Genomic DNA, 12,003 nt, shown 5'->3' with positions numbered 1-12,003 from the left:
GAGGAACTGAGGCTTACTTAGCCAGATTTAGTAACGTGCCCCGAGTTACACAACTTCTAAGCAGATTGCGAATCCAGTGAGACTAACTCCAGCCCCCACGCACTTAACCCCTACGCGCTCCCTCCATCTGGCTACACCCACTGCGGATCTCCCCATCCCCCTCCAGGGGAAGAGGGTTGAGTGGAATCTCCTCCTACTTCTCCCGACTGCCCCAATCAAATCAGTTTGTATATGGATATAACCTCAGCTTCTCACATTGATTAGCCTCTCTAAAGGCGATTCAGCCTCCAGCTGAATTGTTGACTCCAAACAATGGGAGTAGTTGAAAATACCAAACCTAATATTGACATGGGCTCTTTAAGCTTCCAAGCCCCCGTCAATACCTTTATTTGATGGAAATACAATGATGCTCGGTGCTCCTCATGCTGATTTCCCACTCTTTCACTCCGAGTGGACACACGCCCTGCAGCATTTTAAGTGCTCACTGCCTAAGCCTTTCTTTAACAACCCCGGGCAAAGGCAGAGTTTCATAGGAGGTTGGGAGACTGGGAAATAGTCCTGGGCACACCCAGGAGGAAAAGAATGGAAGAAGCAATGCACCTTCAGGTCGGTAGTGGGAGGCGGTGTGTGGTAGTGGGAACAGTTCTACTGCTGGATCTTACAGTCCCTATGACCCTGACCTCTACCACAGTATCTCTCTGCGTCCGGTTTTGTCTATGCTGTGAAAAAAGCAGCATGAAGTGGAGCGATATAGGGTGTGGGGTTGGAGTTAGGTTCGAATACTGGCTCTGCCATTAGCTGTGTGACTGCGCCAATTATTTACCCCGAGTGTCACCTTCCTCAACTTGAAGTACAAGGCGGCCGTGTTTCGAGGATTAAAATCCATAGGGTAATAATGCAGGCAAAGTGCGCATACATGGTGGGAGCTCAGTGAAGGCTGTTGTCCCTCTGCCCTCGGGAAACAGAAGCAGTTGGGTTAATTTATCTGACATCTCCTCTTGCTATGATAGTTGATAGTTCTACTTCAAAATGTGGTCTCTTATAATTCCTTGAATTGCTTCAATTTTGGGAAAAGTCAGAGTGTACAATGCATGTTCACATTCAGAGCTGTCTGGAGAGTCAAGATTCTAAATGTGGCCATTAAACAGAAATAAAGTATAACGCTGGCATTTGCCGTCAAGGCAACCATGAATCTTAGAGCGCAACTATGTCATTAACGGGAATTTCGAAATCTGTTAATAGAAGAGCACATTTCAGTGGAATATTCTGTTATACAACTGAGCACAAATATATAACCAACAGAGCTCTCAAGGCAAGGAGAAATAAGAATGCTACAAAGTATAAAATTTTATCAAGAGGCTTAAAGATATAATTTCCTTTGAAGGACACAAAAGACAATATTGAAAGAGGGATCACCCCTTTGGTAGAAAATATACAGAGTAATAATTTATTACTCGAAAGCACAAAAAGGAGAATATGTGTTACTCGAGACCAGTGTTATTCCATAGCCTGTGTGCCCCACTGCTGCGTTGAGCTGCAACCAGCATTTAAAACGTCATGGCATGCCGTGAGGGTAATGTTTGGTGACACTCGTGTTATATACGTGTTATATACATATATATACACACTGAGTCATGATGGAAAATGTATTTTGTACTGAGGGACATGGTCAAAAAGTTTGAAAGCCATTGCTCTATATGACAGTATCTAGTGCAGTATAATGAAATGTGTATCTTGGGGGGAAAAAAAGGATTTGATATATTTCAGTGCCACAGAAGAGCCACAGCTTAAATTCTGCTATCAAAAAAATCTATCCAGCTTGTCATTTGCAGGTCCTCATCTTTAAGTTAGGACTTAATGAAGCAATATGCTTAAATACTTCTAAAAACAGATAGCTTTTGAAGAGTCCGGTTTGAGTATACAGAGTAGTGTGCAGCACTCCGGTGGGGATATCACAAATTTAGTTTTGAAAATTCACTTACAGAAACCAATAAAATCCCCAGCCTTAATGACTCTTTAGCATTGCCTCAACACAGATTACCAGCCATGTTAAAAATCACTCAATTAGGGATCGTTCAGAAACCCTACTCTCCAAGTGAACATTTAAAAAAAATAAGAAAAGAAAGAAACTAGCAAAATAAATGAACTCCCAGATGGTATCGCAAAACGACACACATTGTAAGCACAAAAGGAGCAGGGGGTGCAATCATTTGGAGTATCAGACCGAGCAGATGGAGAGTGGCAAAAGGTATGACTCAGACAGAAGAGGCTTGCCCCACACATGTTACATTAGAAATGAGAAGATGGTTACCCGTGAGTTACACTGCAAATCTTCATTTGAAATGTTTCGTGCTCCAGGTGGATAATCTTAAAATGAGGTACGCTGTAAAACCATAGTAGGTGACCTTCTGGGTCCTTATATTCTAAATGAATATCCCCATATGTTTGTATAATGGACTCTAGTCAGTTATTTGGGTTAATGTTTAATTTTACCAAAACTACAACTTTTTATTTTAGAAAAAAAACCACCCCCCCCGATTTTGAAGATACCATATTTGCTTACAATATTTTATGATTATGAATTTAACACTGTTTTTGTTTAGGTAAATTACCATTTGAACTAAGTGGGCGAGATCCAGGACATTCACATTTCATATTTTCACTAGCTTCGCTGAGATGAAATTTGCATCTCATCAAATTCACCAATGTAAGGGTACAATGGATGATTTTAGTCAGCTTAAGAGTTGTGTGGCCATTGCCAACAGTCCAGTTCTGGAACATCTCCCTCACCCTGCAAAGTTCCTTCGCGCTCATTTGTGTTTAATCCTGACAGGGCCAGGACTAGGGTGAGACCAGTGAGGCATTTACCGCCCCCCCCAAAATTTAGAAGGGTACCACAAATCTCATTAATCAAGATAAATAACATTTTAGTGCAATATTCTTTAAAAATCAAGATTAATTCAAAAAACCCATGATGAACAAAAATCAACATTTTTAATAAAGACTGAATTTGCCCCTTGTGCTTGCTGTACTCAGCCTTGCATGCCTCAGCCTAATCCTTGTCCTTCTTAGCTTCTCTCTGCTCCCTTTAAGTCCCTAGACACTTTCTGTCTCTACGGATTTGCCTATCCTGGACAAATGGAACAATGCAATAAGGGACATTCAATAAGTAGAATTCAATAAATGGAATCATATAATCTGTGGCCTTTTGTGTCTGGCCTCTTTCATGTAGCATCATGTTTTCCAGGTTCATCCACGTCGTAGCATATGGGTAGCTTGTTCTTCTGAATTGCCCAATGGTATTCTATTGGATGATAAGGCCCATTGTGTTCACTTGTTGATGGCCATTTGGGTTGTTTCCACTTTTTGGTTTTTATAAAGCTCCTATGAACACTTACAAGTCTTTGTGTGGATATAGGTTTTCTTTTCAGTAAATAACTAAGTGGAATTGCTGTCATATTTTAAGTGTGAGTCTAACTATAAGAGACTGTGGACCCATCTTCCTCTTTGGGGGCAGCATTTTGCATTCACACTACTAATGGATGAGAGCTATGCTCATTCTGCAGCCTCACCACCACTTGGTACTGTCTTTTTTATTATAGCCATTCTAGAGGATATATAGAGGTATCTCACTGTGATTTTAATTTGCATTTCCCTAATGACTAATGATGTTGAGCATCTTTACATGTGATTATTAGCCGTTTGTATATCTTCTTTGGGGAAAGGTCTATTCAAATGTTTTGTCCATCTTAAAAATTGGGTTGTCTTCTTTATATTGAGTTGCAAGAAATCTTTATTTATTCTGGATATAAGTCCTTTATCAGATGTATGATTTGCTAATATTTTCTCCCAGTCTGTGGCTTGTCTTTTCATTTCCATAATGATGTCTTTTGAAATGTTTTGAATAGTTTTGAATTTTAATGAAGTCCAGTATGTCAATTTTTTAAAAAAATGGATTGTTCTTTTTTGTGTTTTGAAAACTCTTTGTCCAATTCGAAATCATATAGACTTCCCCTTAGGTTTTCTTTTTTTTTCTCTTATGTTTTCTTTTAGTACTTTTATAGTTTTAGTTATAAAACTTGGGTGAGATACTACAGTGAATAATTCTAGGCAGTCTAAGAGTGAAATGAAAAAGGTAGGACACTGAAAGGGGAAAGTAGGAGGGCTTTTAAGAAGAGTTCTATATTCTTTCAAATTTTTTTCTAGATCCCATCTCTGGACAAATGAAAAAATGTTTTAGCTCACTTAAGGAGGAAACCATGCCTGATTGATCTGATCAAGACTTAGTATTAGCTTTATCCAAATAATATTAATATTAGCTGAAAATGCTGCCTTTATCCAGAGTCCAAATGTTTGCTATAATATGTATAAATATACAATACCATAGAAATGCATGAAAGACATTCAGAACAACACCAATAACACACTCACTTCATGGACGCAAGCAAACAAAATGGCTTGATGATAATTTGTCGTTGGATGGAATGTTAAATGAAAGAAAGCTGGACTTGAGATGGGTGAATACCAGATGTACGTGAATGGATCATGGCCACAGAATGCAAAGAGGCATTGGGTATGACATGGAAACAAACCTTGGAGAAATATCACATCCTTGCTGCATAAAGGCACCCAAGGAAAACCAAAGACTGTTAAATATTCCAAATTCATTTGGAGGGTCAGGAGGGCTTTGAGGATCGCGGGGTTCTTCATTGCTGTCTTCCAAGTGCCATTCATAGGGGCTGAATCTGCTGACTAGGAAAAGAACCACGCTGACCCCGATGTAAGCAAAGACGATACACATCCAGATCTCGTAAGCCAAGGGGTCCAGGAACGAGAACACGCCTGGCTTCGACTTCTGAGGCTTCTTTATCATGATGGAGATGCCCAGGCTCATAAATGGCTTTGAGAAATCTATGACTTCTTCACGGACCAATGTTATAGTGAGCGGAGCAACAGCTATATCAGCCCTCTGGAAAAAAAAATGGACTTTTAGAGACAGTACTTCCATTCGTCATTTGCCACTTACTATACCTCTTTGGTGGAAACATAAACTCTTAGAACACTACAACCGATTGATTTGTCAACGCTTTGGTCAGAAGAGTAGTAGCAATTCGATGGGTTCTAAAATGCTTTAACTTGATGGTAAGGGAAGGGAAGGACACCATTGACCTTTTGTCCTTTGTGACCTATTGCCTTCGGGTAACCGACTCAATGTTTTTCTTAGAATTTTTTTGCTATCTTGCAACTCAACTTGTATTCCCTTGTGACAGATCACTGTTTAATTCTCTCTTTTTTAAAAGTAAGTTCTACACTTAACGTGGGGCTTGAACTCATGATCCTGAGATTAAGAGTCGCGTGCTCTACTGACTGAGCCAGCCAGGTGCCCCCAAACACTGCTTAACTCTTGTTTTTTTTAAAGACTTATTTATTTATTTGGGGGGGGAGTCGGGAGGGGCAGAGGGAGAGGGAGAGACAGAATCTCAAGCAGCCTGCGTGCTGAGTGCAGAGCCCAATGCAGGGCTTGATCCCACGACCCTGAGATCATGACCTGAGCTGAAACCAAGAGTCAGACACTTAACTGACTGAGCCACCCAGGCACCCCAACTCTTGTTTTTTTTAATTTTCATTTTCATGCTCTTATGTCTGAGCTCCCTCATGTGACTGGGAATTTTTGAGAGGCAAGCACATAGTCTAGACTTCTTATATGTGCCTCCCTCCCCACCATGAGGTTATTATTATTCTTGAATTATTTTTTCAGAGCATGTCTGTAAAAACATAGGTTCTTTAAAGGCAGGGACTCAATCTTCTGGGTTTTTTTTTTTTTTTTTTTGGTATCTATCACTGCAGCACATCCTAAATAAAGAAACTATGGATCTTAGAAAATAAGTTGTTGACTATTGAACATAATCTATGCAAACATGAAAGAATTCTGCATGGGCAATAACAAAGGTACAGCAGTTATTAGAATACATATTAATTTCTATAGGAAGCCATCATGTCTAGTGATAAATATCAGGGTAGCACTCACGAGTACCGGATCAATAAAATAAATGTCAGTAGTGCCCTTATAATGGGCTCAGGCAAAGGCAGGCAATGTTTTCATATTAATCCCATGAAAAAAGGCACTAGGAATTCTTCTTTTCTTTCCAGCACTAGCAATTTCTGCACTTATTTCTTTGGTCTTCCACTATCGTTCCTCTACGACAGGCTTTAGTCTGGAGCCAGGCCTTAACATACACACTTAGAAAAATACTTCTAAGGAAAGCCTGTTGGATGGTATATCAGATATGAAGTAAAAACACCAATTTTGGGGTGCCTGGGTGGCTCAGTCAGTTAAGCACCCGACTCTTGATTTTGGTACAGGTCATGATCTCAGGGACATGAGATCGAGCCCCGTGTCAGGCTTCATGCTGGGTGTGGAGCCTGCTTAAGATTCTCTCTCTGCCTCCCCCTCTCCCCCCCACTTGCTTATGCATGCAGACACTCTCTCACCTCAAAACAAAAAACAAAAGCAAAAGGACCAATTGTGATAATTTTTTTACATTAAACAGAGTTATACCTCAATATCCTTACCAGCGGGGAGAGGTGGAGGAGGAATGATCAAGTCTGAGATAGAGGATGTTTTAAAAGAAATGTTTAACTACCTTGAGTCCCATAGGGTGACTCAAACTGATTAAAAAACAATCTTAATTAATTTAAAGGGAAACACAGATAATAAACAGCCAGCTAACATTTATTCAGTGCTTACTCTGTGTATAAGCACCTCGCGTATATTATCTTATTTAATTTTCTCAGCAAACTTAAGGTTGGCACATAATAATTCCCATGTTAAAGAAGGAGAAACTGAGGCCTAGGATTAGAACCCTGGTCTTCAGATTTCAGAACTCACGTGCTTTTTTCTTTCAGGTTTTTATTTCCATTCTAGTTAGTTAACATATAGTATAATATTGGTTTCAGGAGAACTTAGTGATTCATCACTTATGTGTAACACCCAGGGCTCATCACAACAAATGCCCTCCTTAATGCCCATCACCCATTTAGCCTATCCCTCCACCCACCTCCCCTCCAGCAACCCTCAGTTTGTTCTCTAGATTTAAGAATCTCTTACGGTTTGCCTTCCTGTCTGATTTTTTTATTCCTTTCCCTAGATTCCCTATTTTTTATTCCTTTCCCTATAGTCATCTGTTTTGTTTCTTAAATTCCACATGAGTGAAACCATATGGTATGTCTTTCTCTGACTGACTGATTTAGCATCTTACACTCTAGCTCCATCCACGTCATTGCAAATGGCAAGATTTCATCCTTTTTGATGGCTGAGTAATATTCCATTGTACACACACACACACACATATACACACACATACAACGGAATATATATATATATGTATACACACACACACACACATATATATACACACACATACAACGGAATATATATATATGTATATATATATATACACACACACACACAGAGGAATATATATACTACCTCTTTTTGATCCATTCATCAGTCGATGGACATTGGGGCTCTTTCCATAATTGGGCTATTGTTGATAGTGCTACTAGAACTCATGCCCTTAACCACCACAATGTCCTAACTCCATAGATATGTGCAGGTTTCTACTCTACACTGTTTTTATGTACGATAATTAACCCCTCTCAGATTCACTCCAGTGCATATTTGAGTGCCTATTCTGTGCCAAGCACTACTCTTGATGCTGGGGATGAAACACTGAGCAAGAGAGACAAAGCAGACAAAACTCCTTATCCTCGTGGAGGATGTCCTATAGCCCAGGGGGAGTTGCAGAAAGTATGCGTTTCTTAAAGCTAAGAGCCCACTGATCAAATCTACCCGATTGGCTCACTACAATCTCAAACTCCCCATTTCTGAAGTTAAATCCATCATCTATCACAGGAAAGCTGATCTCTTCGAAGTCTGTGAGTGATGCTTATTCCAAGCCTTTTGGGGTCCCTAATCCTTACCAGCTCCAACCCCCCACACAGGTGATCTTGCCTCTTTCTTTTCTTTTCTTTTTTTTTAAGATTTTATTTATTTGAGAGAGAGAGAGAAAGAGAGAGCGAGAGAGCGAGCATGAGCAGGGGAGAAGGACAGAGGTAGAGGGAGAAGCAGGCTCCCTGCTTCCCGACACGGTGCTCGATCCCAGGACCACGAGGTCATGACCTGAGCCCAAGGCAGATGCTTAACCGAATGAGCCACCCAGGCGCCCCAATCTTGGCTCTTTCTTTACTGAGATGGGAGCCAACTGAGACAAGCTCTATTGTCTCCGTGTCCTTTTCCTTCTCAACATAGTGCTGTGTCTTCACCTATTTCTTCTTTAAAAAAAAAATATTTTATTTTTTCTTAAGTAGGCTCCACACCGCGTGTGGGGCTCCAACTCATGACCCCAAGTTCAAGAGTTGCAAGTTTTTACTGACTGAACCAGCCAGGCGTCCCGATTCACCTATTCCTTTTGTCGTTTCCATCTCATAGCAAATGAACTTTCTAAGGCTTAATCCACTTATTCCTAGCATCCCATAGTCTTCTGTCTCTTCTTAAAACTCAGCTCCCTTTGTTCTCTTGTACTAATTTTTCCTTCTCACCCTATCCCAATGGTTCTCAATGGGTGGCTTCCCGGACTAGCAGTATCAGAGTCACCTGGGAACTTGTTAGAAATGCCAATTCTCAGGCCCTATCCCCGATGTATGGAACAAGAAGCACAACGGGCGGGATTCAGCTGGCCCTCCAGGTGATTTGAATGCTCACTGTCATTTGAAAACCATTAATTGATCTTACTCAAAATCACACTCAGGTAATTCTGTTTACTGACAGCCTAAAACGAAACACAAAGCGGTCCTCCCACCTTCTTCTGATTCTACTACCCTCTTAACCATATGGCATCTTTCTCTCTCACTGTGGTCTTCTTGAAAAAATACACCTTTGCTATCTCTTGATTTTAACACGACTTTGTCCTTATAAAACACCTGTGATCTACCTTCCATCTCCTCCGATTTACTGACATTGCTTCTTCAGTTATATACTTGGTTGCCGTACCACATTCAAAGTCCTTCCCTCAGACGTCCCCTGCTCGTGGGACACCACTGCCCTTTTGCACCAAGTACCCTCTTTCCTTGGCTCTCTGAAGACTATAGTTTCTCCTCCTATCTCTGGAATGTTCCTTCTCTGGCTTTTCTTCCCAGTTCTGCTCTCTCGGCCAAGGTGTGCCTCTGTAGCCCCATAGTCTAGTCACGGGGCCTGGCTTAGGAGATAGTCAGTGAAGGTTTGTGGAGTAAGCAAGACTCCTTTAAGGGCCTGTCCTTCACTTTCTCCCTTCAGTATTATTTTTGTCCCCTCAGTATTACTACCCATGGCTTCAACACTCCCCTCATTGCCACTAACTCCTGAATCACCAGTTCTGCATTTATAACTGGACAGAAGCCAAACCCAAATTTTACCTATTTTACCCTTTTGCCTGGGGCCAGATCTGATCTTAGAAACAAAAGCTACTGAGGAGAATGGAATTGGCCAGAAAGCTAGTGGGAGTTTTTTGGCAGACAGAGTCTGCCTCAGCTAGAAAGAGGCTTGTCGTGCCAACAGAATTCACAGATGAAGCCACCTTCTATCCTTGCCAATGTGTTTCTGCCTCCATGCAAATGCCCCACTCGTATCATTTCCCATTTGATCTCATTTGAATTTAATTACTTAATTTAACTAGTTTTTGATCATTTAAGTCTAAATAATTGATCGTGCTAAGAGAAATGGCCATTTCCTTGTTTTGGAAGGCAGAAATAAGGGGCATTTGTCTGAGAAAATCACTTTGGATTGAATTTCGGGGAATTGGGCTCTTTTCAAGCAGGAAAAGAAAAGAGTCTGAGAATCTTGACACCCTCTATGAGGGAAAAAAAAACACCTCAGCAACAAACACCCACCAGATGATAAGCACAGCTGAACACTAACAAGAGGTGGCTAGATAGACAAAGTGGGGCTTCTTGTCTGGTTCCCAAGAATATGCAGCAAAAGAACAGATTCCCAAAGGAAGCCATTCCTAGTATGAAGTACTTTTGAAGTCACGTAAGACAACAGAAAGAACCTGCTCCCCTCAGGCACTTGCCTTTTTTCCTCAGTCTGGCTTTTTTTTTTTTTTTTAAGGATTTTATTTATTTATTTTGGAGAGTGAGAGAGAGCACACGCGCATGAGAATGGGGAGAGCGAGAGGGAAAGAATCTCAAATAGACTCGCCGCTGAGCACAGAGCCTGACCTCATGACCTTGATGAGGTCACGACCTTGAGGTCAAGACCACAGCCCAAACCAAGAGTTTCGGATGCTCAACCGACTGCACCACTGGGATGCCCCAGGACCGTTTCTTTCTTAGGAGCTTTTCCAGAGAAGGTGGAGTTTGGTTTTTGGAGGGTGCCCCTCGATGAAGAATAGCATTAAGTCTGATGTGGACCTGGCTCCAAAATGAGATTTCCCACGCTGAACCTTAAAAAAAGACCTATTACAGCTGGAAAATACGAAGGACTAGCAAAAAGCAGGCAGAAGAAGTCTCATCCAATAGAAAGGAAGGAGCAAGGATGGCCCGCTGGGTAGTGGACTTAACAACCCCTCCCATCTTTTATATGTGGAACCAACGCAGCAGGACTGTCCTGTCAGCTCGTGGGCAGCTGGGGAGAAGCCCTTGCCCTCTGCCACCACTATCCCCTTGTCTATATGAAAAGGATGTTGCAATGATCCGTTATTTCAGAGCCCAAGTTCTGCTGGGTGTCCTGTCGGTGGAGCAGTCAACCTGATTAGTAAGGGAAATAGAAGGAGCAGGTAACTAGTGTCACAAAACACCCATTTAGCTCTCCTGGAACCGCCATGGCACGCAGAGGAGGGGGAAGGTCATTTCCAAGGCAGGTTGAAGATTTAGGAGGCCAACAGTGATGAAAAAGTGAGAAAGGCAACTCCCCAGATGGCATTCCTTTCCTGGTCTCTGCTCCTTACAGGAGTCAGCTGTGGCTGGGAGAGAGGGTTAAGAATGATTGATGGGGCTAGGGAGTAGTAGGGAGGAGGTGAGGTGCTGACTCCCTAGTGAAGTGCCTCTCACTTCCGGTGTCTCAGCAGCCTTCGGTTCTCGAGCTTCGGCCTCTGCTAGGAACAGCAGTAGGCAGGCCGTTTTCTCAAATCTAGGCGGGTAAGCTGGGTGATATGGAGGTGCCTCAGGTAAAGGATAAAAACCAGCAAATGGAAAGAGCTCACGGTAAGAGTTTGCTAGTGCTTTTGCTTGCATCTTGACTACTTAAAGCATTTTAATCAAGCAGCTTAGGAGTGGCTGTGTGGGCTCAGTAAACACGCCAAATTAGGTTTGATTTTTCCACTCACCAGTGTCAAACCTGGAGGAACTGCATTATTGGAGGGGATTTAACCTAAGGGGATTTATAATCCTTTTCATAGGTGGGTTGCCAAAGTTGTAAATTTCATAAAACGTAAAAACCAACAAACTCCTATGTATAGGGATGATACACTTTAGAGTCTGACAGGTTTAAGACAGAAATGACAATTTAAATGGCGTTTAAAACATTTTTTTTTTTTGAGCTGAAAGGCTTATGTTGTATCTTAAAGTATTTTCATCTGATGTAAAGCTTATAACCAACCTGGAGACGACGCATGAGCAGAAGCTTGTCAGCCGCCATTTTAAAGCACTTTCTGAAAGCAAGGGGGAGGACGGGAGAGGGAAGGCAATGTATTGGTGTTATACATTGATATTATATGCAGGGCGCCTGGGTGGCACAGTCGGTTGAGTGTCCGACTCTTGGTTTCAACTCAGGTCATGATCTCAGGGTCCTGGGATCGAGCCCCTCTTTGGGCTCCATGCTCAGCAGGGAGTCTGCGTGAGATTCTCTCTCCCTCTCCCCCTCCCGCTCATGCTCTCTCTCTCTTTCAAATAAATAAATAAATCTTAAAAAAAGATTCTATGCTGGCCCAGAGAACAGGCAGACATGACCTGATCCCTTATCCCTGC

General features: G+C 41.8%; 1 protein-coding gene across 3 annotated transcripts in view; it reads right to left on the bottom strand.

Annotated features, from left to right (window-relative positions):
* GRIA3 (glutamate ionotropic receptor AMPA type subunit 3) overlaps positions 1-12,003 on the bottom strand; it is a 273,921-nt gene that overhangs the window by 63,833 nt on the left and 198,085 nt on the right. For 2 of the 3 annotated variants that reach the window (XM_057314146.1, XM_026520521.4), the window contains exon 12: positions 2,471-4,969. In XM_057314146.1, the coding sequence (XP_057170129.1) occupies positions 4,544-4,969 (426 nt within the window). In that variant the 3' untranslated portion in view covers positions 2,471-4,543. Of the gene's footprint in view, positions 1-2,470; positions 4,970-12,003 lie in introns of those variants that run through there. The other variant, XM_048213511.2, reaches the window with a different exon arrangement.

The sequence above is a fragment of the Ursus arctos genome, chromosome X (genome assembly GCF_023065955.2).
Source record: "Ursus arctos isolate Adak ecotype North America chromosome X, UrsArc2.0, whole genome shotgun sequence".
Classification (NCBI taxonomy): Eukaryota; Metazoa; Chordata; class Mammalia; order Carnivora; family Ursidae; genus Ursus; species Ursus arctos.
Note: the sequence above shows the minus strand (reverse complement) of the source record. Positions and strands in the feature narration are given on the sequence as shown.